The 24,519-nt window shown below is 38.6% G+C and overlaps 8 protein-coding genes across 12 annotated transcripts in view; 5 read left to right on the top strand and 3 right to left on the bottom strand.

The window, feature by feature from the left end:
- On the top strand, nucleotides 1,238-4,947 carry LOC104786733. Its single transcript, XM_010512182.2, has 3 exons — nucleotides 1,238-1,496; nucleotides 1,990-4,352; nucleotides 4,456-4,947. Exons 2-3 carry the CDS (start codon nucleotides 2,094-2,096, stop codon nucleotides 4,759-4,761), a joined length of 2,565 nt encoding a protein of 854 aa, XP_010510484.1. The 5' UTR covers nucleotides 1,238-1,496; nucleotides 1,990-2,093; the 3' UTR covers nucleotides 4,762-4,947.
- On the bottom strand, nucleotides 5,402-6,628 carry LOC104786732 (putative F-box/kelch-repeat protein At2g29800). 2 transcript variants are annotated; one of them, XM_019245550.1, is made up of 2 exons: nucleotides 6,562-6,628; nucleotides 5,402-6,462 (listed from the first exon to the last, which is right to left on the bottom strand). In XM_019245550.1, exons 1-2 carry the CDS (start codon nucleotides 6,626-6,628, stop codon nucleotides 5,402-5,404), a joined length of 1,128 nt encoding a protein of 375 aa, XP_019101095.1. The 2 variants fall into 2 exon arrangements, with proteins under 2 accessions (XP_019101095.1, XP_010510482.1); XM_010512180.1 differs by having other exon boundaries at nucleotides 5,402-6,628.
- Nucleotides 9,115-9,884, bottom strand: LOC104789217 (putative F-box/kelch-repeat protein At2g29800). The gene is made up of 2 exons (XM_010514948.1): nucleotides 9,608-9,884; nucleotides 9,115-9,371 (listed from the first exon to the last, which is right to left on the bottom strand). Exons 1-2 carry the CDS (start codon nucleotides 9,882-9,884, stop codon nucleotides 9,115-9,117), a joined length of 534 nt encoding a protein of 177 aa, XP_010513250.1.
- On the top strand, nucleotides 11,840-13,873 carry LOC104786731 (cell division cycle 20.2, cofactor of APC complex). 3 transcript variants are annotated; one of them, XM_010512179.1, is made up of 3 exons: nucleotides 11,840-12,154; nucleotides 12,455-12,562; nucleotides 12,652-13,873. In XM_010512179.1, exons 2-3 carry the CDS (start codon nucleotides 12,540-12,542, stop codon nucleotides 13,721-13,723), a joined length of 1,095 nt encoding a protein of 364 aa, XP_010510481.1. In that variant the 5' UTR covers nucleotides 11,840-12,154; nucleotides 12,455-12,539; the 3' UTR covers nucleotides 13,724-13,873. The 3 variants fall into 3 exon arrangements, with proteins under 3 accessions (XP_010510481.1, XP_010510480.1, XP_010510479.1); XM_010512178.2 differs by having other exon boundaries at nucleotides 12,646-13,873; XM_010512177.1 differs by having other exon boundaries at nucleotides 12,455-13,873.
- On the top strand, nucleotides 14,351-16,073 carry LOC104786729 (proliferating cell nuclear antigen 2). Its single transcript, XM_010512176.2, has 4 exons — nucleotides 14,351-14,814; nucleotides 15,219-15,371; nucleotides 15,478-15,575; nucleotides 15,676-16,073. Exons 1-4 carry the CDS (start codon nucleotides 14,496-14,498, stop codon nucleotides 15,895-15,897), a joined length of 792 nt encoding a protein of 263 aa, XP_010510478.1. The 5' UTR covers nucleotides 14,351-14,495; the 3' UTR covers nucleotides 15,898-16,073.
- LOC104789216 (proliferating cell nuclear antigen 2-like) lies at nucleotides 16,144-17,251 on the top strand. The gene is made up of 5 exons (XM_010514947.1): nucleotides 16,144-16,172; nucleotides 16,252-16,388; nucleotides 16,582-16,740; nucleotides 16,828-16,928; nucleotides 17,030-17,251. Exons 1-5 carry the CDS (start codon nucleotides 16,144-16,146, stop codon nucleotides 17,249-17,251), a joined length of 648 nt encoding a protein of 215 aa, XP_010513249.1.
- On the bottom strand, nucleotides 17,365-23,539 carry LOC104786728 (cytosolic enolase 3). The gene is made up of 13 exons (XM_010512175.2): nucleotides 23,247-23,539; nucleotides 22,948-23,102; nucleotides 22,639-22,813; nucleotides 22,467-22,538; nucleotides 21,602-21,718; nucleotides 20,600-20,680; nucleotides 20,419-20,495; nucleotides 20,165-20,268; nucleotides 19,844-19,942; nucleotides 18,625-18,710; nucleotides 18,383-18,469; nucleotides 18,085-18,282; nucleotides 17,365-17,594 (listed from the first exon to the last, which is right to left on the bottom strand). Exons 1-13 carry the CDS (start codon nucleotides 23,349-23,351, stop codon nucleotides 17,523-17,525), a joined length of 1,428 nt encoding a protein of 475 aa, XP_010510477.1. The 5' UTR covers nucleotides 23,352-23,539; the 3' UTR covers nucleotides 17,365-17,522.
- Nucleotides 24,019-24,519, top strand: part of LOC104786727 (tubulin beta-7 chain) — a 3,249-nt gene continuing 2,748 nt past the window's right edge. Inside the window, exon 1 of one of the 2 annotated variants that reach the window (XM_010512173.2) lies at nucleotides 24,019-24,149. In XM_010512173.2, the coding sequence (XP_010510475.1) occupies nucleotides 24,122-24,149 (28 nt within the window). In that variant the 5' untranslated portion in view covers nucleotides 24,019-24,121. Of the gene's footprint in view, nucleotides 24,516-24,519 lie in introns of both variants that reach the window. The other variant, XM_010512174.2, reaches the window with a different exon arrangement.

The raw sequence follows: 24,519 nt of genomic DNA, 5'->3' as shown, positions 1-24,519 counted from the left end.
TTTTTTTTTTTTTTTTTTTTTTTTTTATATAGAGAATCTGATTCGGTTTCGTTGGTTGTGAGAAGCTTTAAATTTTCAACTCTTTGGTGAGGAAGAAATGAGGATTTGTGATTCTATTTAAAGGCACGAAAAAGATATTTCTCGAGCTTTCTTCTCGAATTTTACTGGAATACAGAGAAAGGTCTAGACTTCAGAGTTTAGAGGATGTGAATGAAGAAATATCAGGTGATTCGAGAAAATTCTAGGAGGTCTGCTTCTTGTAAAAAAAGGTTGTCTGAGTTCATGAGCCTTGATGGGCTTTAAAAGTATGGTCACCATAACAGGCTTGTACTAATCTTAAAATTAGTCGTAACATGTGTTTTGAGATTTAATCGCATCAACAACTAAACCTTAAACGAAGAGGTTTATTTATGGTAAGATGGTGTTGAGAACTCGATCTAAGCAAAAAACATGACAAGAGACTAGAACAGTAAAGAAAACTTATTAAAACTTTTAGATCGACTTTTACGGGTAGTCTAGATCATTAGTACACACGCACACCCACCCACCTCAAAACATTTGAACTGGGTGCTCTACGGAATATCCGTACCCGGCGTGTAAACCTAAAATTAAATTTCAATAATTATTATCGAAATTTATAAAACATTCAATTTTAGAGCATTGTATAAATTTCTTAATCTGAAGCATTAAAGGCTGTCTGAGTTATATGGGCCATGGGCTTTAAAAAGGCAGCTGAATTTATTATATTATTCTGTCCCATAGGCCCATCTTAATTGTCAGATCTTATAATAAGTATAATAAATCATTTGTATCATCTTTGTGGCTAAAGTTTTTAATCCAACGGTGTATAATAAAGAGAGAGCTCCACTAATAAGTAGGGTAAACAAGATAACAAAGATGACGTAATTCCCGCGTTCATTACGGAATCTTGAACGTACGATTCTACTACTATATTTACTTTTCTCTACTATTACTACCCCCTTTGGCTTCTTTGGACCCATCACCATCTCTATCTATCTACTGTTTCTTTTTCTTAGTATTTTTTAAAACTAAATCCGTCGGCCACAAAAGAAAAGTGATGTCTTTCTCTTTCCTCGTTTCTCCACACACCAAAAAAAAAAAAAAAAACAACTTTGGACGAAAGACTCGGGCGAGCAAAGCAAAAAAAAACACACTCTCTTCTCCAACAACTCTCTATCTCTCTCTACTTGTCACTCTCTCTATCTATTATTTTACACACACAAATTAAACAAAGCAAATCCTCTCTCTCTCTCTCTCTCTCTCTCTCTCTCTCTCTCTCTCTCTAGTTCTACCCTCTTTAGCTGATAGGGTCAGCTTCGTCGGCGCTATTTTTGCCTGATTTCACGGAGAGCAGGATTTGAGATCTGACTTCTTCTTCTCCATTATTCCTGTGCTGATCTGGGTTTCTTTTTTTTTCTTCTTCTTACTCTCCTCCTATCGGATGGTTGCTTCGTCGGCGCACTGATTCCGTCAAGGTACGGGTTAGATTTTTCTTTTTAAAGTTTTTTTTTTTTTTTTTTAAATTGGCTATCCGTACACTACTGCTAATAATGTTAATTCCATTTTCCCCTAAATGTGAAGCAAACTTTTGTGTGTTTCGTGTTAATGTTGTATACTTTGGGCCTCTCTCACTCACTCACTTCTAATTTCTTAATCTTCTCTCTTGAAGTGGTTCTTTGGTTAAAAAAAGTGATTTGACAAGAATGTGATTTTATTCTCTGTTCTTCTTAGTTTTTGCTTCTTTTTTTTTCTCTCTCAGCTTTATCTTGTAGAGATTCTTGTCAGATCTCGTGGATTCTTAAGAATCTTCAAGTCATGAAGCTGTTTCTTCTATCTGATAATTTTTGCCTTTTTGTTGTTGATTCCATTTCCAAATGTTGAAGATTCTTCACTCGATTTTATTACCTTGTATGTCTCTCTGTCTGTGTGTGGATACTTAAAAAACATTTTTAATTGTCTTCTCTACAGAAAACACTCAAGATTGTTTCGAGCATTGTAAGCTTTTTGTTTGTAGAATGAGAGGCCAAGGGATTATCTAAGTGAAAAAGGTTACTGCTTTGGCCTAGAACACGATGGAGTACCGTATGGAGCTAAAGAAGGGTTCGTCTGATCGACCACCTTCTGTAGCTGCTGAGAAGAAGGTATTGGCTAAGGAAAGCTCAAAGTCGTTTACACCAGATAAGTTTAGAGACGACAAACGCGGGTTGTCTTATTCCGACTTCCACCGTGAGATCACTAAAAAAGTTGAAGACGTCTGTCCTAAACGCTTGGAGAATCGTCTCAAGTCACGGATAGGTAGAACTGCCTCTGGAGAAAGAGATCTTGTGAAGTACAAGTCTTATGTTCCGAGTTACATCAAGAAATGTGATAAACATGGAGACAAGGATGTTAAAGCTACTACTGGTGGTGGCATTGGTTTACTGGACTTAAGAAATAACCAGTCAGGTGATAAACAAGTGGATAAGCATACGAGGTCTTCCTTGTCTAACACTAGCACGTCGTCTTCACTCTGGACTGATGAATCATCTACTGACTCCAGCAGAGGTTTGGTTGCTTCTCCTTTTCGTAAAAGAGTCAATCACCCTCCATTGGAGTATTATCTCATGTCATCTAAGCCTGGAGATAATTTTCAAGATTTGGATCCACCTCGAGATAATGGTGTTCTGTCCCAAAGTCGTAGCTTTTTGCCAGGAAGTATCACTGACAGACAAAGAGGTTGTTCCACTAGAAGAGATGGGCAGATTCATCAAATCCCTCGTGGTGCAACTGCATTCCAACCGGATTCTGATTTCAAGATTGCTCCTCCAAAAACAAGAACGTTCTTGAGTCCATCAAAGCCAGATAGTCCTTCTTGCACAAGGATAATATCAAGGAATCTAGCCGAGGATTTTAAGAAGAAAGGAGAGAAGGTGGAGGAGAGAATCCGAAACCCTCGTGTTCACGATTTGTTTGGTAAAGAAAAGCCTGCTGCTGTGTTTGTGCCAGGCATTGTTTCTCAGAAACAGATTATTGGTTTGTCCAAGTTCTATGATTCAAAAGTGTTGCTGGCTGAGCGAGTGGCAGAAACGAAGGGCTTCTCAGAAAAGTTGGCGTATGCGAAAGGTGCAGTCTTGGACTCTGGACGTGAATCTGATAGCAGTAAGCCGTTCTTAAAGCGTATCAGCTTCTTGAGCTCAGAAAGATCATGTTCAGCTCCACGATCAAGAAAAGGTGAATCTAGTCCCTCTAGGAGCAGGACTCTAGATAGAAGGTCAACAGAAACATTACCCAAACAGTCTGATCAGAAACCAGCGAAAGCTGTTGCAGAAAGAGCAAGGAGCATTTCACCGTTTCGCAGACTCAGCTTCAGCATTGGCAAGTCCAGCAAAAACTCCAACTCCGATGATGCTCAGACTCTTCCCCACTTAAGCGCAGCACTTATTTCATCACGAGCTGGTTTAGACAATCCATCTGCTGCCTCTTCTTTCAGTGACAGCTCTTCTTTTGATAAAACCAGTGCAGTAAACAGAGGCAGGTCTAGTCCGTTGAGAAGGTTACTCGATCCTTTAATACGACCAAAATCAAGCCACTCATGTAGATCTCCTGAGCCATCACAAAAGGATGCACCTTCAAGTCACCAAAAGCATGTTCTTTCCGACAGTCAACCATCTTCATCTCTTCTGTCGAGAAATGGGAAAAATTCAACTGTTCAGGCTCTATTTCGTGTGACGTCTAAGAATGATCAACCACTTTTCACATTTGCGGTTGAAAAGGAACAAAGTATTACAGCAGCCACAATAAGAAAACAGAGTCCCCCGGAAAAGGAAGACTATGGACACAAGTATACGTTTTTCACTGTTCAGGAAGTACAGAAGAAAAATGGGAAATGGATGAACCACGGCAGGAAGATGCAAAACCAAGAGTACACATCCAACATTGTCGCTCAGATGAGAGTCTCTGGTTCTAAGCCTCTGATTTTCGCAGGAGAAAGTGCTGTCCAGAACCTCACAACCAGAGAATTTGTACTCTTTGCATCTGAATCGCAGCGGACTAACGAGCTAGCTGCCATGGTGATCAAGATCCCAAAAATTGCTGACACAGGCTCAGCAAAAGACACCACACTTGGAGATTACTTTGCAGATGTTAACGCAACAGTGGTACTTCCAAGTGGGATTCACAGTCTCCCACACAAAGGAGGGCCTTCGTCGCTTATCCAACGATGGAAATCAGGTGGATCATGCGACTGTGGAGGCTGGGACATTGGCTGCAACCTTAGAATCCTCACAAATCAGCATAATAAACCCCAAAACCCATCTCCCTCCATTTCAGATGCCTTCAAGCTCTTCTTTCAGGTATATATAATAACGTCAACAAAAAACTGTGAATACTAAACATCATGGGTAGCTTTTACTTTGGCCTGAGCTATGGAAACTCATTAATGTAAATGTTTTGCAGGGAGGATTACAAGATAATAACAACCAACCGTTCTTGAGTTTCACTCCATACAGAGAAGGTGTTTACGCGGTTGAGTACAATACATCACTCTCACTCTTGCAAGCATTCTCCATTTGTATAGCGGTTAACGAGGGAAGGAATCTGTCAAAGACCACAGAAGATACGAATGCTTCATGTGTAGACAACAAAGCTAATGGAGAGATTCAAAACGAGAGGTTGAAGTCATTTTCAGGTCCTATTGAAGCTGAGGCTCCGGCTAGGTATCTCTCACACCACCCACCTCTGTCTCCTGTGGGAAGGGTTTAGCTGTTTCTTTCAAATAAATCTGGCTATATATATATATGTATGTTTTATATATATATGATCTCTCTTTTTTTAGTTTCTGATGATGGGGGTTCGTATGTAATTACGGCGTGGAAGTAGATTACGTTAAATAGAAATTTGTGAAACTTGTTTTAAGCAAATAAAAACACTCTTATTGTTTTACCTCTATATTATGTTCTTTCTTCTACAGTTCCAGAGTATCGGTGATTGCCTTCGTTTAACTCGTCTGTGTTAGTTTTGTCTAGTGTTCATTATTAAGTTACTTTGTTTTGCTTCATCTCTAAACCAAATTTCATATAGTCATATTTATGATAGCAGAAAACATACAACAGAATGATAGTGCAACTGCCCAAAAACCCAAAATGTAGCTCAACTTTGTATAAAGGCTAAAAAAAAGTGGCAGACTCTACACATAGTGCACAATGAATAAGAAGGAAGAGTTATTTTCTAATGTATCAGATAACATTTTCTGAGTGACTTTGCTTCATAGTTGCTCTCATGTGCGCTTCTTTACCTGCAAGTTTATGAAAGCATAAATAAGACTTGAGCTTCAAGAAAATGTCATAATTCATCATCAATACGACACTACCCAACAAATATTAACATACCTGCAAACGAGTCATCAAACCGTAACAGTTCGAGAAATATCAATGGAAGGCCAGCGGAATGATGAATGCACAGGTGAGGTTGATTCGACCTTCCCCCATATATCCCCATCTTCACTTCTCCCCAACGCAACCTCTACACACACAACGATTTTTTCCGAGTCATGACCACAACTATTCTGGCTTTCATGCCATCCCAATAACACCAACTTCCCACCAAAACTTGACATTTTAGACTCAACATAAAAGAAACTAGGCAAATGATCTACACCCTTGACAGGTCTCCAAACCATATCCCTTGGATCATACACGACAATGAGAGACCCAGCAAGATACCACTGAGGAACAATGGTATACAACAGATCATCAACCACACAAGAGCACGTGTACCAATAATGCCTCTGTGGACTTTCAGGTCCCCAGTTATCCCATCTACGTAGTCTCGGATCGTAAGCCAAACAATGCTGACCATCCAAAATGTAGATCTTATTATCCAAAACCACATGTATAGGAAACACTCCACTCGAACTAGCAAGGTAACAGCATAGACCAGGCACAGTTTCCCATACTCCATTCTCAACGTCGAACACTTCGACCCAATCCTCATATCGTTTCTTGCGACCTCCAACCACGTAAATCTTTCCGTCAATTACTCCAGAGGCAGCGAAGCAACGTTCCCTTTTCATACTCTGGAGATTTTCCCACTTATGGAATCTACAGTCGATGACGATGACAGTATTTACGGGTTGATTTAAGCCGTTGCGTCCACCCATAACGTAAATCTTGTGTCCGATTGTGACGGCAGTGCATCCAGGAGACATCGGAGGAAGTGAACTGATTCTGCTCAACCGTAAAGACATGTTGCTCCGATGGAGAATGAACCAGCTTGGGGCCGTAAAAGGTGGCAACGTGATCAAGGCATAAAGAACCGGTTCAGTCAAGCCGAGGAGCGAGCGCGTTACGAAGAGATGCTCTGAAGAGATTACGTTAAGGAAGGTTCTGGAGAGTAGAGATAGCCTCGGGTAATGACATATCCGGATTAGTGCGACGGTTCTTTCTATGAGTATCAGTGGTATGTGTCGTCGACGAATCGGAGCAAGATTCTCTACTTGTTCTTCTTCTTTCGGTTTCTCGTTTTGATTCTCTTCTTCTTCTTCTTGCGGTTTCTTGTGGAGATCTTCGGGATTCTTGTTTGGATCGCTGCCGTTAGAAACGTCATCGGAAGTTTCAGAGATTAAAGCCATCGCCACCGTGTGAAGTCTTCAGCAGCAACGAATTTAGTACTGATATGGGAGACCAAATTCGATTTTTGAGAGAAGCTGTTACGTTGTTGTATTTTTATATTTCTTGGTAAGAGTTACACTTGTGTATTTATAATGGAACCATATTATGAGTATATAAATACTCTCTTACTTTTTAGGGATTTTCAGAAGTTTCGTTTTTAAAAAGAAAAAAAAAAACTTAACAAATTGAGTCAAATGTCTCTGAACGTGGTTACTTGACTCACAAGTCTCTTTGTTCTCTCTATTTAAAAACCCTAATCTATCTTTCGAATGTTGATTTCAAGAGCTTTTGTTCGTCGTCTTGACTGGGATACTGACTACATTTTCGTTTCTAAGGTTCGCATATTCAGGTAATCTCAATGTTTGTCTCTGTTTTACCTTATGCGATTACAGAGAGATTGAAATCGAATAGTTACGAACCTGAGATGTCACAGGTAGTGCAGATCAATGATGACGAAGAAAATGAACATACCTATTTGGTTTGGGATCTGTTAGGTCGTTTTCTTCTTTCTTGTTGTGTAACTTAACCCTTTGTAGAGATAGTTTACAAAAATAATACTGTCTCATCAGTCCATAATCGAAAGCTGTGTTTTATGTAGGAAATTGGGAGAAGGTCCAAGAGAAACCGTTATCTATGGTTTCAGCTTGGCTTCAACGTCAACTGTTATCTTTGAAGAGTCATTCTGAGGATCTGGATCATACTCAGTTGCCCAGCTGCAAAATGTGGATCCACCTGCTGAATCATCTCATAATCAGTTTGATGTAAGTCCTACAATTCTTCAAGCAAAATACAATTTTTGTAAAAAAACTACATGTACGTTGTTTGAAGATTGGAGATTCTGAACCAACTGATGAAAATACAGTAGACACCGTTTGTTCGGATGCCAAGGGAACAGTTAAAGACAAGCAAGAAGTGAGCCATTATCCTTTTCCAAAGTTACAATATAATACTCTGTATACACTTAACATAGAGTGTATCTTGTGCTTAACATTGAACATGAAACTATCAGGGATCTGTAGACCTCACAGAGTCCATCAATCCATTGGCTGTAGAACTTAAAAAAACAATTAAACCGATGGAATCAATTGATGAAATGGTCAGCTAAGAACTAAGCTTGAGAAAATTGCCTTAGATGAAATCAAATTGTTTTCTTTTGATATTCAAGTGAGACTCTTACAAGCTTTTTGGTTCTAACTTTTACAAAGAACACTATCTAATTCTCTTTCCTTTGTTCTCCAAGTCACTTTGGTTAATAATCAAACACCAAATATAGCTGCAGGGACCAATCTTACAGTGTTAATATCCGTGCAAAAATGATAGGAACTATATATGTTTGTGTTGTATCATGAAATGTATGTTCCATACAAAGGTATAGCGAGAGAATGTATTGGTTTCTTGTGTGTGATTTGCTTCCTTAGAGCCCACGACAACTGAGGGGATCCTCTTGAACATTTCTGTTTTCTTCGGCTATATATCTTCATGTGCCTTGTATAAAAGGTGATTTTGTGTTTACTATAAGTAAAATAAAGAGGACAAAAATCTCTTCTAAGCTAAATTCAAAAAAAATCTCTTCTAAGCTAGGGACTTTATATATTGTCACCTGGATATTGCTTCATCACCAGTTTACCCATAAAGACAAAAGTGTCGACTAAATCTTTTTGTTTTGCTTTATCTCTAAACCATAAATTCATATTTGCTCATATAGTCATAAATATGATAGCAGATTAGGTTTCGTTAAATCTGATTGTGATTACTGAAGAATGATATATGTCACAAAACAGAAAAAAATGCAGAAACTAGTTAAACCAAAGTTGCATTCCAACAAGTCTCGCGCGTAAGAATCAGTAGAAAGAGAAAGAGTGGCCAACTCTAAACAAGGCCTATTCTGTTAAGAGTGATCACATTCTTGCACGAAGGTTAAGAAGGAAGACGAGTTAGACTCAGATATAACAGCTTCTGCACCACTTTTTGCTTCATATTTGCTCTCATATCAACAAGCTGCTAGCTAAAACAGTAGATGTAATAAAAGATCCTTGTTCACCTACAAATCCATGAAAGCCTAATTAAGACTTGAGGTTACAGAAAATGTCATAATATCATTATCAATATAGTCCATGCACATCAAAGATCAACATACCTTAAACTGCAAGAAATCATCCCACAGATCATCAAAACGTAACAGAGCGAGAAACATCAATGGAAGTCGCGTTCATGGATCTAAGCACATGCCATCTTGATACCGTCCCCTGAATCTCCCCTCCTTCAAGTCTATTTAAGACGATCTCTATGCACCAAACATCTTTAAATCTATGCGGGTTGTAAGTATTGCCCAAAACCACCAACTTACCACCAACATTGGCTATTTGACAGATATAATAATTGAGGCTAGGCAAACCAGATACACCGATCACAGGTCTCCAAAACGACTCATCCGGATCATATACCATTAGTTCTTAGAAACAGACCAAGGATCAGTACTAAACAACAAATCCCCAACCACACAAGACGACTGGTGCCAATATCTCTTCAACGAATTGTGATCGTATGGACCAGCAACACTACTCCAAATCCGAGTATCTACATCGAACACCTCGATCCAATTATCATCTATCTGCTCGCAACCTCCGATCACGTAAATCTTTCTGTCGATAACTCCAGCGGCTGCGGATCTGCATTCCCAGGAGCGAGCGACACTTGTGATTTCTGCAATCGATGACAAACACGTTCGATGTGGGCTGATATGATTAATCGCATCCACCGATCACATACATCTCATATCCGATTGTAACCACAGCAGATTCAGGCTTCATGGGACTCATGGGAGGAACTGAACTGATTTCGCTTAATCGTAAAGACTTCTTTCTTGGAGCGTTACGGTTGAGAATGAACCAGCTCGAGTTGAAATTAACAAGAGGGAACTTGATCAAAGCGTAAAGAACTGGTTCGGTGAGGCCGAGTTCCAAGCGCCTTTGGTAGAGTCTCGGCGAAGAGATGACGCGACGAAAGGCTCTCGAGAAGAGAGAGGATGCTTTCGGCGATATCTTCTGGGATGTGTCGAGTAACAACGGGGGCAAGATTCTCTACTTGTTCTTCTTCTTGAGGTTTCTCGATTTGATTTTCTTCTTCTTCTTGCGGGTTCTTGTGGAGTTCTTCGAGTTTCTTGTTTGGATCTCCGCCGTTAGAACCGTCGTGGAAAGTTTCAGAGGTTGAAGCCATCGCGCCGTGCGAATGTCTTGCTCAAGGACTCTCGAGTTTAGTCCACCAACATAAAGCGTTTTGATGCTTTGATCCTCAGGAGATTCTAAAGTGCTCATCTCACCTGCCTTGCCAAGTAATTTCAAAGCTACTGGATCGTTTACACTGCAAAATGAAAATTTATTTTTTAGGCAATTGTTTGTAGTTTTTGATTGGTAGTTGTAATATAATATAATTAAAAAATGCAAAAGAGAATAATGTAGAATGAAACAAAACAAAGAGACCAACGTAGTGTTTGAATTACGAACAGAGCCGAAATTGTAGCTTGGTTTTTCTAAAGATAGTAACAAATTAACAAAATCACACAATTTACATTTTTCAAGAAGACAGTAAAAAAAAAGAGAGGCAAATATACCTGTTATTGAAAGGAAAGTTAAGAAGAAGACTGGCAAAGCAAAAATATTTTGTATTAGTTTATTTATGAAATTTTGGAAAAGGAAATATACCAGTTACTGATTAAAAGAATAAGTAATAAATATGTTATTTTCTAGCAAGTTTTCAATATCAAAATGGTAAATTTCCAAGTTTTCCAGCAGTTCCCGCCTATATATAAATATAGTTTTCAGATCAACAAGCAAGCAATTTTGATCATCACAAAACAATTCTACTTTGCATTCACTTTTTTTTTTTTTTTTCTTCTCATTATTCAAAAACGATGGAGATCTCAATATTGGGATGGTGTTTCATAGTCGTAGTTATACTAATCATGGCGGCTTTATTCAGTGTTTGCGGAGAGCGGCCTAGCGAGGAGGAAACAAAAGATGAGAGTGTGGAGAAGGAAGTTCCAGTCTGATGCAGTCTTGTGTGTTTAATACTAAAAGATTAGAGTCTCTCAAGAACTTTAAAATGTTAATTATGGTTCCTTAATTATCGTGTGTGTTGTTTTGATGATTAAAGGTCTCCGATCCGAGTATTTTTGACAATTTTATTGATCACCAAATTTAATTTAGAATAATCTACTATCAGATTTTATATAAAACCAACTCGAAGTTTCTACATTCTTTTTAAGTTTGACGACGCGTAACTTGAAAACAATATTTTCATGGAAATCTGAACCTATTAATTAAGGGGTTTACATTATTGTAGTTAGTATTAGTATGCGAGCGTGGCCTGAAGCCTTTTTTACATGTAATCGTTATGTCATGGTTTCGATTTGCAGCTCCAACACTCAGAGAAACATTTAAAAAATCATCAAACGAGTACGAACTTAACAATGGATGAAGAAGAAAAAAGGAGAGATTGGAAGTTGAAGAGTTTTACCATTCGAACGTAAACGATTGTCACCGAGACAAAGACTCGCATATGCTTGATTGGATATGTAAACCGAATTAAACCACAATTAAATTAAAAGCAAATATAAACCGGAAATAACCGACCAATTTTAGAAAAGAAAGGCTTTAAAGTGTATAACGATTAGGCCTGGACACTAATACCCGTTATCCGTACTCGACCCGTTACTCGGCTCGTACCCGTCCCGAAAAAAAGGGTACCCGCAACTTTAGGGTCGAGTAAAAGGTATTATAATTATATTACCCGTGAGTAAGGGACGAGTATAGGGTATTAGTTTAGTTTTCAATACCCGTCCCGTTACTCGGCCCTTTACCCGTTTTGCTACCCGATCCGTAAATACCCGTTAATATTTTGTATTATTATTATTATTTATTATTAATTTATAGAGTTAGAGTTAAAACCTAAGTTCAACTTAGCCTAACTGAATTAATATATTATTTTTATTTTCAAAATTCGTAATTTTATAATTTTTGGAACTATATATTGCATAAATTTTTCATTTTTTGGGATCAAACCAACAACAAGTGATATGTAAACCGAGTTAAACCACAATTAAATTTAAACCCTAAACCGGAAATAACCGATCAATCTTAAAAAAGAAAGGCTTTTAAAGCCGTGAGTTTCATTCTTCTATCTATCTGCCGTCTTAATCACTTCACTCATCATCGCCTCTCTCACTCTCTGGCTCTCTCTTTTCTCTCGATCAATCCAATTTTTACTTAACGTTTCATTCTCTGCAGGATTCGTTTAGTTTACTATTTCGACTAGGTTTCGTTTCATTTCTATTTTTAGATCTTATCTAACCCTTAACCAATCGCTCGTTGTTGTTTCTCTTTTGCGATTTTTGAATAATGGATACAGGAGGTTCTTCCTACTTGAAGGCAATGGCTCGATGCCCAATTCAGCGATCCTTTCTCCCTAGAGATACCTCCAAAGAAAACGTAAGTTTTTTTGTTACAAAAATTAGGGTTTCGCTTTTTTATTTTTATTTTTGTGGCTTTGTTCTGTTCTTCGGGATTTTAGGGTTTTGAACTTGCTTTAAGAAATTAATTAATGTCTTCGTACCAATTAATTTCGTGTTTTGATTATCAATTTCGTGTTTTGATGATGAATTGAATTATACTGATTGATTTTTTTTGTGGCTTTGTTCTGTTCTTCGGGATTTTAGGGTTTCAATTGATTGATTTCGTGTTTTGATGATGAATTGTATTGTAAACTGATTGATTTTGTTTTATCACCAGCTTGACAGATTCATTCCGAATAGATCAGCCATGGATTTTGACTTTGCCTACTGGCAGCTAATGGAAAGACCACCAAACCTGAACGATGATCAGCAGGCAACAAAGAAGGTAAGCTCACCATCGAGAGAAGCCTATAAGAAACGTTTGGCTGAAGCCATGAATCTCAATCGAACTCGTATCCTTTCCTTTAGGAACAGACCTCAAACTCCAACTCCTCCAGTGGCAACTCAAACTCTTCCAGTGGGAATTTACCAACAGCAGCAGCGTAAGCCGCCTAGACACATCCCTAAGACTTTCGAGAGAATGTTGGATGTTCATGACTTGGCCGATGACTTTTATCTCAACTTACTTGACTGGGGCACTGATAACGTTTTAGCCATTGCATTGTATCATACTGTTTATCTCTGGGATGCTTCTAAGGGTTCTACTACTGAGCTTGTCACTGTTGATGAAGATACGGGACCTGTCACAAGTATCAACTGGGCAGCAGATGGTCGTTATCTTGCTGTTGGGCTTAACAGCTCTCAAGTCCAGATTTGGGATTGTGCTGATTGTCGTAGACTGAGAACGTTGGAGTGTGGTCACGCGTCTAGAGTAGGATCGTTGGCATGGAACGATCTTATCTTGACAACGGGAGGAATGGATGGGAAGATCATCAACAACGACGTACGGGTTAGATCACACGTTGTGAATACGTACAGGGGTCACACTTTACAAGTTTGTGGGTTGAAGTGGTCAGGATCTGGACAGCATTTAGCAAGTGGTGGCAACGACAATGTGGTTAATATATGGGACCGTTCTACTAGTACTCAGCGGCTGCACAGGCTTGTAGAGCACACATCTGCAGTTAAAGCTCTTGCTTGGTGCCCTTTCCAAACGAATTTACTTGCAACTGGTGGCGGTGAAGGAGATGGGAGTATAAAGTTCTGGAATACTAGGACAGGAGCTTGCTTGAACACGGTAGAAACTGGCTCTCAAGTTTCTTCTCTGTTATGGAGCAACAAGGAAAGAGAGTTGCTTAGCTCACATGGGTTTACTCAGAACCAGCTTACACTTTGGAAGTACCCATCTATGGTGAAAATGGCTGAGCTCAATGGTCACACATCACGTGTTCTATATACGGCCCTGAGTCCGAATGGTTGTACTGTAGCTTCTGCAGCAGCAGACGAGAGACTGATGTTTTGGAATGTATTTGGAGATCCAGAGAATGCCAAAAAAGCTGCTCCAAAATTACCTGAGCCATTTTCTCATGTGAACCGTATTCGCTGAAGTTGTTGTGAAGCCATTGTCGTCTAATTGTATTTTTGCTACACAGAAGTAATGTTTATGCACATTGTAGTAACATGTTGAGTTATTGTTTCTACCTGAAACGTTTGTATATATCTCATTATATGGAAATATTTTGATTTTGCATTGACATATACTAGGCTACTCCAGCTAAAGCTTGAGTTACTCCAGATTACAAAGTTTAAAACAAATTTTGTATCACAGATGATGATACAAAAAGTTCTTAAGAACAGTCGCTTATATTAACTCAAGATCCAAGAGACAAACTTGACATACATTCTTCAGCTTGCAGCATGTCTGACAAACTTCAGTCTTCTAAATTTGCACTCAGAATCATTAAAAATCATAAAACGAGTACGAACAATTGATTTCGTCAATCTCTTGAACACTAAGATGACTGGAACAGAGGAAATCAAACCAACAAGTGATACGTAAACCGAATTAAACCACAATTAAATTTAAAGCAAACCAATGTAAAACCTTACTAAACCGGAAATAATCGACCAAGTGGTAGTGTACAGAAATAAAGATAACGGATCACACAGGTGATAATTTTTCATCGTCAGCTTCATCATAGGCGGGCGGGAACAAAATACCCTAAATTTGCTAAATGGCGCCACAAAACCAAGGCTTATAATATCAATTCCCGCTACAAATTGCAATCGTCGTCTCTCAGAAGTTTTCATTTTCAAGAACCCTAAAAAAAACCGAACGATTCATCAGAGACTCTCTCACTCTCTCTAAAGAAAAGAAGATGTTGGAGCTTCGTTTAGTTCAAGGTTCTCTACTGAAGAAGGTTCTAGAAGCGGTGAAGGATCTGGTGAACGATGCGAACTTCGACTGTTCAAGCACAGGGTTCTCTCTACAGGCCATGGACTCGAGCCACGTCGCGCTCGTGTCTCTCCTGCTTAGATCTGAAGGTTTCGAGCACTACAGATGCGATAGGAACATCTCTATGGGGATGAATCTTGGTAACATGTCCAAGATGCTCAAATGTGCTGGGAATGATGATATCATCACCATCAAGGCTGATGATGGTAGCGACACTGTCACTTTCATGTTTGAGAGTCCCAGTAAGTTCCTCGTTTTTTTTTTACCCCAAATCGAATTATGTCTGTTAAGGTTTGATTTTGTGACCTCTCATTTGGTAAAATCTAGAAGTAGATTGAAGAGAATGATTCTTGAAAGTGAATTAGGGATTTGGATTAGCTTCAAGTTTGTTAGGGTTTTGTTTTTGTGTTGATGCTAATTAATGACCAGATTCTTGAATGTGCTAGAAACTAGAACTAGACTGATAAGAATTGAGTTCATTTCAATTTTGTTGTTCAGAACATGTATAGTTTCAAGCTTAAAAACTATAGTTTGAAAGTGAATGGGGTTTATTGATATAGAGAAAGATAGCAGAAGATGTTGTTTAATGTGGACAATGTTAAAAGCTTGCATAATCTCATGATTCGAGTGTGTATATATGATGCAGCACAAGACAAGATTGCTGACTTTGAGATGAAGCTGATGGATATAGACAGTGAGCATTTAGGAATTCCTGACGCTGAGTACCACTCTATTGTGAGAATGCCATCCGGTGAATTTTCCAGGATATGCAAAGATCTCAGTAGCATTGGTGACACAGGTAAATACATACATGCACACCTGTTGGTAGCCACAGTGAGGATCCTGAAATAGTGTTTTGAGTTTTATCTAATCATGATTCTGGTTTTGGTGTTATGATTTTGCAGTTGTGATCTCTGTGACAAAAGAAGGTGTGAAGTTTTCAACGGCAGGTGATATCGGGACTGCTAACATTGTGCTCAGGCAGAATACTACTGTCGACAAAGTATGAACAATCAATCACAAGTCATTCAGAAAGTGTTTTTGATAACCTGTCCAATAGAATGTTGAGGTGAACTTTTATGTTTGTATGTGTTTTTTTGCAGCCTGAAGATGCTATTGTGATTGAGATGAACGAGCCTGTTTCGCTTTCGTTTGCATTGAGGTACATGAATTCCTTCACAAAGGCTACTCCATTGTCGGAAACTGTGACGATCAGTTTGTCCTCTGAGTTACCGGTCGTGGTAGAGTACAAGGTGGCTGAGATGGGTTACATTCGATACTATCTGGCGCCTAAAATTGAAGAAGAAGAAGACACTAAACCCTAAATAATGATGAATGTTTCTTAGTTTTTTTTTTCGAGTTCTTTGTTGAAATGTCTGTCTTGATTCAGCTGTTTCCGTTTGAGTCCTTTGTTGAAATGTCTGTCTTGATTCAGCTGTTCCTGGAATTACAATGTTAAGGCAACGCCATATTAGTTAATCTGATGACAAAGTTTGTTCTTTTGCAGTCTCTAAAAGGTTGTTTATAACCCTTTACATGTGTTTGTTCTTCAATATAACCAAAATACAAAAATGTTTGAAGGAATTTGTCTTCGTGAAAAGTAAGACTCAGAATTGAAGTGAGACGAGAAGTGTAACAGTTATACTACATGTGCATTTGTTTAGAGAGATTGCCTCCAGGTGTGATAGGAATATCTTCATGATGATGAATCTTGGTAGCATGTCTAAGTTGCTGAGATGTGCTGGAAGTGATGACATCATTACTATCAAAGCTGATGGCGGTAGCAGCACTGTCAACTTCATGATCGAGAGCCCTAGTAAGTTCTCGATTTAAGTTCGTCAGAATTCTATATTTGTTGTCGATGATTATGATGCTACTGATCACTTGGTTCTGTAAATTGTAGGTTTCATTTGCCATAAACTACAGTTAGACTGTAGATAAATTATTCAGTTGTATATCTTGAAACCTATAGTGTAAAGTGAAAAGGGTTTCGTGAATTGATAATGCAGCACAAGCCAAGATTGGAGTCTTTGAGATGAAGCTCAAGCTGATGGACATCGTCAGTAGGTGCATACGCATACCAGTTCCTGAGTACCACACAAATGTTAGAATGCCCTCTGGCGAATTTTCTAGGATATGTGAAGACCTCAGTAGCATCGGTGACACAGGTAGATAAGTGGACTGTTCTATATAACTCTAATGTTGTTTCTAAAATCTTCTATAAACATAAGTGGTAAGTCTGACTTTGATTGCAGTTGTAATCTCTGTGATGACAAAAGAAAGGGTGAGGTTTTCAACAGAAGGTGATATCGGTACAGCGAACATTGTACTGAAGCAGAATACACATGTGGACAAAGTATGAATAAGTAATAACTAAGAAGTCATCTAAAGCTTTTCTTATATATAATCTGTTCAATACAATGTTGACATGAACTAATGTTTTTGTGGGTTTTGCAGCCTGAAGATGCTATTGTGATAGAGATGAACGAGCCTGTTTCTCTTTCATTCGCATTGAGGTACATGAACCTCTTCACAAAGGCAACTCCATTGTCAGAAACTGTGACAATCAGATTGTCCTCGGTGCTTCCAGTCGTGGTGGAGTACAAGGTGGCTGAGATTGGTTATATTCGGTACTATTTGGCACGTAAGTTTGAAGAAGAAGACGACACAAAGCCCTAAACACGCGTTTGCTTCAGAAACCATACGAACTAGTGTTCATGGATTTTTCTTTACTTGCTGGAATCCTTTATTAAACTGTGATAAACAGTTTGGGTGTTTTTGCAATTTGGAACTAACAGGTTTAACACTCTTTTACTTCTGTGTATGTTCTTAAATTTGGCCAAAAAATAAAACAAAAAATTTGAACTTTTCAAGACACAGAATTTTGTCTGCCTGAGAAATAAGACTCGAGAACAATGAAGTGTAACAATTATATCACAAGTGCATTTGTTTAGAGAGTTAGCTTCCAATCTTCTCCAGCATACACTGCTTGATCCCCGAGCTCTTCCTCGATCCGAAGCAACTACATGAAGATTCCAACAGTGATTTTCAGTTTTTACACAAAAAATTATTTTCTGCAGTATACACTAAACAAGAAACACTATCTACCACATGTACATGCCTGCTCCAAACTCAATCTATTATTCATTACCCAGTGAGGGAAATTATTGTATCTATAAGCTAAGGCTGCATTATCCAAAAGTTGAAGAAACTGAAACTTAGCCTAGGTTACTAAAACATAACTCAGCTAAGGCTGCATTATCCAAAAGTTGAAGAAACTGAAACTTAGCCTAGGTTACTAAAACATAACTCAGCTAAGGCTGCATTATCCAAAAGTTGAAGAAACTGAAACTTAGCCTAGGTTACTAAAACATAACTCAGCTACTGAAAAGCTATAAATAAGCTGATGATGAGCTGATGAAAGAACAAGTCCAATGCACTTCACTCCATATGTTCTAGAGTAATCGCATAAGGGGTGCTAAGGTGTTATTAGTTTGTCAAAAGATCCAGACCTGGTTATACTTCATTGTTCGTTCTCCTCTGCAAGGAGCACCAGCTTTTATCACACCTGTTGCGAGACCCACGGAGAAGTCAGCGATGAAAGAGTCCTCTGTTTCTCCACATCTATGAGATGTCACCACACCCCACTGGGCATCCCTTGCCATTTTCACCACTTCAATGGCTTCTGTTACTGTACCAATCTGATTCACCTGTATCACCGTATGCACATTATGTCTTTGTCATTCTTAGGCAATAGCAATCATACAAGACTAGCACAGATAATTCATGTACATAGCACAGACAACATACCTTGAGAAGAAGGGCATTACAAGACGACTCCTGTATTGCACGCTCAACACGTTTTGAATTTGACATCAACAAATCATCACCTACCACCTGCTAGAGTTGAACAGTGAGAATTTAGACAAGGAAAATAGTCGTACATGCATAGTTAAGGTTCTCTCTCTTTAGAAAATTGATTCTGTGAAAAGAATCACAAGACGTCTGATCTGAAACAACACAAAATCTATGTTAGGGGAACCGAGTTGGACCTGACATATTCCAAGACTGGAAAAATACTTGGTGTGTTCCCAGTCTTCCTTGTCAAAAGGGTCTTCTATAGACACAATTGGATACTCTGACCCAACAAGGAGACCAGACACAGAATAAGGTCGTTAGAATACTAAAATAGATACAAAATAGCTTGCAGACAAGCACAGACATACCATTACAAAGTTCTTTGTACATCTCTATCATATCTTCCGCCGACTTGAAATTCTGCCCAGATTTATTTGGAAAGTTGACATCTAGATCATACTTGGTACCTGTTCAGGAAAGAACAATTCTCAAGGTAAGAAAAATCCAGGAAAAGTAAAAATAAAGAAAAGTTGCAAAAAGCATGATATCGATGGGTTACACTAGTGATGATTTAACATCTTTTTGTGTCACCAGCCAATTGTGAATGAAAGTGCCTAGAACCAAACAGAGACTACCAATGACTAAAAAGTAGCAGCACAAAACCAGTTTGCTAAGAAGATGGGTATTACCTAAACAAAAATTAGTGGCAGCAACATCAATTGCTATCTTTATCTTATCACTGTACCCTGTTCGATTGATAGCTTCTTTTACAAGCTCCAAACCCTCCTTGAGACTGCATAAAGTTGCAAGTAAGTATACAAGGCACTAAGCCAAGAAACAATAACATGAGATTCTCAATTTTGACAAATGACGCCACAAACATCTTTAGAATCTATCGTATAGATGCAGGCAAATCAGACATCACAGAAGAAAAAATACGTACCTCGAGATATCTGGAGCAAGGCCACCATCTTCACCAACATTACATCCCAAACCACCATTCTTTTCTGTAATGACAGCCTGCCATAAACAGCAATAGATCATTCTCACCTTTAAATACAAAATGACAGATGTAAATAGAAAAGTAACTTCCAGAAAGCCATATAATATCTTCGAAAATTGACCTTCAAATGATGATACGTCTCAGATCCCCATTGCAGGGCCTCCTCAAATCTACTTGCTCCAATTGGGAGAATCATAATTTCCTAACAATATATGAACAGACAACAATCATCACATATATAAATGAAATTAACTGAAAATCAAAAGCATACTAGAAGATCTTGAAGGAGCAAGACTCAAACGTGAAAAAAATATTGAATAGAGACAACAATCATCACATATGTAAATGAAATTACTTGAAAACCAAAAACATTTATGAATATATTTGAGGAGCAAGAGCTNCAGACATACCATTACAAAGTTCTTTGTACATCTCTATCATATCTTCCGCCGACTTGAAATTCTGCCCAGATTTATTTGGAAAGTTGACATCTAGATCATACTTGGTACCTGTTCAGGAAAGAACAATTCTCAAGGTAAGAAAAATCCAGGAAAAGTAAAAATAAAGAAAAGTTGCAAAAAGCATGATATCGATGGGTTACACTAGTGATGATTTAACATCTTTTTGTGTCACCAGCCAATTGTGAATGAAAGTGCCTAGAACCAAACAGAGACTACCAATGACTAAAAAGTAGCAGCACAAAACCAGTTTGCTAAGAAGATGGGTATTACCTAAACAAAAATTAGTGGCAGCAACATCAATTGCTATCTTTATCTTATCACTGTACCCTGTTCGATTGATAGCTTCTTTTACAAGCTCCAAACCCTCCTTGAGACTGCATAAAGTTGCAAGTAAGTATACAAGGCACTAAGCCAAGAAACAATAACATGAGATTCTCAATTTTGACAAATGACGCCACAAACATCTTTAGAATCTATCGTATAGATGCAGGCAAATCAGACATCACAGAAGAAAAAATACGTACCTCGAGATATCTGGAGCAAGGCCACCATCTTCACCAACATTACATCCCAAACCACCATTCTTTTCTGTAATGACAGCCTGCCATAAACAGCAATAGATCATTCTCACCTTTAAATACAAAATGACAGATGTAAATAGAAAAGTAACTTCCAGAAAGCCATATAATATCTTCGAAAATTGACCTTCAAATGATGATACGTCTCAGATCCCCATTGCAGGGCCTCCTCAAATCTACTTGCTCCAATTGGGAGAATCATAATTTCCTAACAATATATGAACAGACAACAATCATCACATATATAAATGAAATTAACTGAAAATCAAAAGCATACTAGAAGATCTTGAAGGAGCAAGACTCAAACGTGAAAAAAATATTGAATAGAGACAACAATCATCACATATGTAAATGAAATTACTTGAAAACCAAAAACATTTATGAATATATTTGAGGAGCAAGAGCTAAAGATGAAAAAAATATGAGAAGGAGGTGCAACAGAAACGTCATACGTTAATAGCGAAGTTAATGTTGAATACCTGAATGGCAAAAGTATTCGATGCATGCTTCCCGCCACTCAAAACAGTGAAGGCAGGTACAGGTAACACCATGTTTGCTCTGCCACTAAGATCAGAAAGGTGCTTGCACAGAGGGACCTGATACGCAAGTTCAATCAGGATCTCCTAACAAGACAAGGCATGAAATACATAAGATAGAAGAAAGTATTGTGAAGACTTTGGTACTTCTTTCTCAGCAGCTCCAGCCTTGCATGCAGCAATTGAAACAGCTAGTATAGCATTAGCCCCTAGTTCATTCTGCAAGATATTTAAATCAAATAAATCGCAAGGAAAACACAAGATGAATGTTCCAATCCTAACATTTTCTNCTACTTGCTCCAATTGGGAGAATCATAATTTCCTAACAATATATGAACAGACAACAATCATCACATATATAAATGAAATTAACTGAAAATCAAAAGCATACTAGAAGATCTTGAAGGAGCAAGACTCAAACGTGAAAAAAATATTGAATAGAGACAACAATCATCACATATGTAAATGAAATTACTTGAAAACCAAAAACATTTATGAATATATTTGAGGAGCAAGAGCTAAAGATGAAAAAAATATGAGAAGGAGGTGCAACAGAAACGTCATACGTTAATAGCGAAGTTAATGTTGAATACCTGAATGGCAAAAGTATTCGATGCATGCTTCCCGCCACTCAAAACAGTGAAGGCAGGTACAGGTAACACCATGTTTGCTCTGCCACTAAGATCAGAAAGGTGCTTGCACAGAGGGACCTGATACGCAAGTTCAATCAGGATCTCCTAACAAGACAAGGCATGAAATACATAAGATAGAAGAAAGTATTGTGAAGACTTTGGTACTTCTTTCTCAGCAGCTCCAGCCTTGCATGCAGCAATTGAAACAGCTAGTATAGCATTAGCCCCTAGTTCATTCTGCAAGATATTTAAATCAAATAAATCGCAAGGAAAACACAAGATGAATGTTCCAATCCTAACATTTTCTAAACACAAAGACAGCATAGTTCCCACCTACCTTCTTTTCAGTTTTGTCCAAATCAATCATGGCCTGGTCGATTTGACCTTGAAGTTTCGGGTCCATACCAATCAATGCCTCTGAAATTTTGTCATTAATGTTCTTAACAGCTTTAGCCACACTGTTTCCAAGATACATTCCTTTGTCCCCATCACGTAGTTCTATAGCTTCATATCTGGAATCAGTAAAAACCAGATTCTTCTTAGCAGGCTTATCAATTTAGAATGTCAAATCAATCAAATAATACAACAAGAATCAACATATGAAACGTTGTAGAACAAACGAGAGTAAAAAGNAAGTATTCGATGCATGCTTCCCGCCACTCAAAACAGTGAAGGCAGGTACAGGTAACACCATGTTTGCTCTGCCACTAAGATCAGAAAGGTGCTTGCACAGAGGGACCTGATACGCAAGTTCAATCAGGATCTCCTAACAAGACAAGGCATGAAATACATAAGATAGAAGAAAGTATTGTGAAGACTTTGGTACTTCTTTCTCAGCAGCTCCAGCCTTGCATGCAGCAATTGAAACAGCTAGTATAGCATTAGCCCCTAGTTCATTCTGCAAGATATTTAAATCAAATAAATCGCAAGGAAAACACAAGATGAATGTTCCAATCCTAACATTTTCTAAACACAAAGACAGCATAGTTCCCACCTACCTTCTTTTCAGTTTTGTCCAAATCAATCATGGCCTGGTCGATTTGACCTTGAAGTTTCGGGTCCATACCAATCAATGCCTCTGAAATTTTGTCATTAATGTTCTTAACAGCTTTAGCCACACTGTTTCCAAGATACATTCCTTTGTCCCCATCACGTAGTTCTATAGCTTCATATCTGGAATCAGTAAAAACCAGATTCTTCTTAGCAGGCTTATCAATTTAGAATGTCAAATCAATCAAATAATACAACAAGAATCAACATATGAAACGTTGTAGAACAAACGAGAGTAAAAAGAATTGAATTCTCACGTTCCAGAAGAATCACCACTGGGAACAGAAGCACGAAAGACGCCTTTGTTAGTGTGGAGATCAACTTCAACTGTTGGGATCCCTCTGCTATCAAGGATCTGCCTTGCTTTCACCTTCGTTATCACAGATGATACAGCTTTCTTCATATGATTAGCCTGCACTTATTTCCCAATTGAAGGTTCACCATAAGTACAAAATTTTGGAGATTTTTCAAAAAATCACAAGTGAAGAGCGACACAATTGCACCATCGATGATGTCAATCCAAAATCAATACTAGGAAAATTCTAAGGAAACGTACGATGAAGAGAACGGGATCTGAGGTTTTAGCCCTAACGGCGGCATTTACGGCGTCTTCGATTTTCCGAGAGAGCATGTGCTTGTCTAAGTACTCTTGCACAGACATCTTCTACTTCGTCTTCCTCGATTCAAATCTTCTTCTTCTTCTTCTTCTTCAATTCGAATCTTCTGGAAAATTTTCGATGAACAATTTCGAATCGTCAATCAAGCAAGTTTGAATCTGACATTCATTTTCCGATTTGCTGTGTGTGTTTTTGGTTTAGGTTCCGGTTCAGGATCCAAGAAACATATTCAAAATCGTTTCGTTTTAACCAAGCATGCGTGTCGTCTGAGGGTTTTGCTAGACCACATCGCCCCGTTTTGTTTTCAATATCTAAATCAATTACGACTGTACGGTTATATGGAGTTTGTTGGGAAGAATAAAGCCCATCAAGATAACGGGCCCATAAGAACTCACTCTCACGTGCGTTTGCCAGGTTGGATGGAACGGCTTTTTTAACCTATCCCAAAGCACGTGCGTCGCCGTTTTAGTAACTGCTCCCTTAATAGAATCCAGCTGTCATTCACTCATACACAAACAAATTTTTTTTTTTTTCGAAATTCAAAAAACTCTTTATTCACGAGCCATTAATTTTTTGAAATTTTGCCACCCGTTGCCACCTCGATTTACGTGGCGTTTTCTAAACCGTCGATCTCGTTTTGAATCACCAAATATTAGCCGTTAAAACCTCCTTTTCTTTATAAATTGGACCCTTGGCTTCCTCCTATCTCTCTCCTCAAAAAGATCTTCTCTGCCTCTTCTTCCCTTTTTCAAATTTCTCTCTCTCTCTCTCGCTTTTGTAGATCCAGTTTTTAGGGTTTTCTTTGTGAGCGAAGATGCGTGAGATTCTTCATATCCAGGGAGGTCAGTGCGGAAACCAAATCGGTTCCAAGTTCTGGGAAGTGGTTTGCGCCGAGCATGGGATTGACCAGACGGGACGGTACCAGGGAGATTCCGATTTGCAGCTCGAGAGAGTTAACGTCTACTACAACGAGGCGAGTTGTGGAAGGTACGTTCCTCGCGCTGTTCTCATGGATTTGGAGCCTGGAACCATGGACAGTGTTAGATCTGGACCCTACGGTCAGATCTTTCGACCGGATAACTTCGTCTTCGGTCAGTCCGGTGCCGGGAATAACTGGGCGAAAGGTCACTACACTGAAGGCGCTGAGCTTATTGACTCCGTCCTTGATGTTGTTCGCAAGGAGGCTGAGAACTGTGACTGCCTTCAAGGTAA

Source organism: Camelina sativa, chromosome 5, assembly GCF_000633955.1.
Source record: "Camelina sativa cultivar DH55 chromosome 5, Cs, whole genome shotgun sequence".
Classification (NCBI taxonomy): domain Eukaryota; kingdom Viridiplantae; phylum Streptophyta; class Magnoliopsida; order Brassicales; family Brassicaceae; genus Camelina; species Camelina sativa.
The sequence above is the reverse complement of the archived record's forward strand: the minus strand, read 5'-3'. Positions and strand labels throughout refer to the sequence as shown.

Excerpts from the sequence above, each read along its gene's own strand:
- LOC104786733 (XM_010512182.2), top strand. The coding sequence starts at position 2,094 with ATGGAGTACCGTATGGAGCTAAAGAAGGGTTCGTCTGATCGACCACCT. Across the intron at positions 4,353-4,455 it reads CCTTCAAGCTCTTCTTTCAG|GGAGGATTACAAGATAATAA; the intron begins GTATATATAATA and ends AATGTTTTGCAG.
- LOC104786732 (XM_010512180.1), bottom strand. The coding sequence starts at position 6,628 with ATGGCTTTAATCTCTGAAACTTCCGATGACGTTTCTAACGGCAGCGAT.
- LOC104789217 (XM_010514948.1), bottom strand. The coding sequence starts at position 9,884 with ATGGCTTCAACCTCTGAAACTTTCCACGACGGTTCTAACGGCGGAGAT. Across the intron at positions 9,372-9,607 it reads AACTCGGCCTCACCGAACCA|AAATCACAAGTGTCGCTCGC; the intron begins GTTCTTTACGCT and ends CATCGATTGCAG.
- LOC104786731 (XM_010512177.1), top strand. The coding sequence starts at position 12,065 with ATGGATACAGGAGGTTCTTCCTACTTGAAGGCAATGGCTCGATGCCCA. Across the intron at positions 12,155-12,454 it reads GAGATACCTCCAAAGAAAAC|CTTGACAGATTCATTCCGAA; the intron begins GTAAGTTTTTTT and ends TTTTATCACCAG.
- LOC104786729 (XM_010512176.2), top strand. The coding sequence starts at position 14,496 with ATGTTGGAGCTTCGTTTAGTTCAAGGTTCTCTACTGAAGAAGGTTCTA. Across the intron at positions 15,372-15,477 it reads CAGTAGCATTGGTGACACAG|TTGTGATCTCTGTGACAAAA; the intron begins GTAAATACATAC and ends ATGATTTTGCAG. Across the intron at positions 15,576-15,675 it reads AGAATACTACTGTCGACAAA|CCTGAAGATGCTATTGTGAT; the intron begins GTATGAACAATC and ends GTTTTTTTGCAG.
- LOC104789216 (XM_010514947.1), top strand. The coding sequence starts at position 16,144 with ATGTTTGAAGGAATTTGTCTTCGTGAAAA. Across the intron at positions 16,741-16,827 it reads CAGTAGCATCGGTGACACAG|TTGTAATCTCTGTGATGACA; the intron begins GTAGATAAGTGG and ends CTTTGATTGCAG. Across the intron at positions 16,929-17,029 it reads AGAATACACATGTGGACAAA|CCTGAAGATGCTATTGTGAT; the intron begins GTATGAATAAGT and ends TGGGTTTTGCAG.
- LOC104786728 (XM_010512175.2), bottom strand. The coding sequence starts at position 23,351 with ATGTCTGTGCAAGAGTACTTAGACAAGCACATGCTCTCTCGGAAAATC. Across the intron at positions 20,269-20,418 it reads CTTGCTCCAGATATCTCGAG|TCTCAAGGAGGGTTTGGAGC; the intron begins GTACGTATTTTT and ends AACTTTATGCAG. Across the intron at positions 18,283-18,382 it reads GTAATGCCCTTCTTCTCAAG|GTGAATCAGATTGGTACAGT; the intron begins GTATGTTGTCTG and ends ACGGTGATACAG.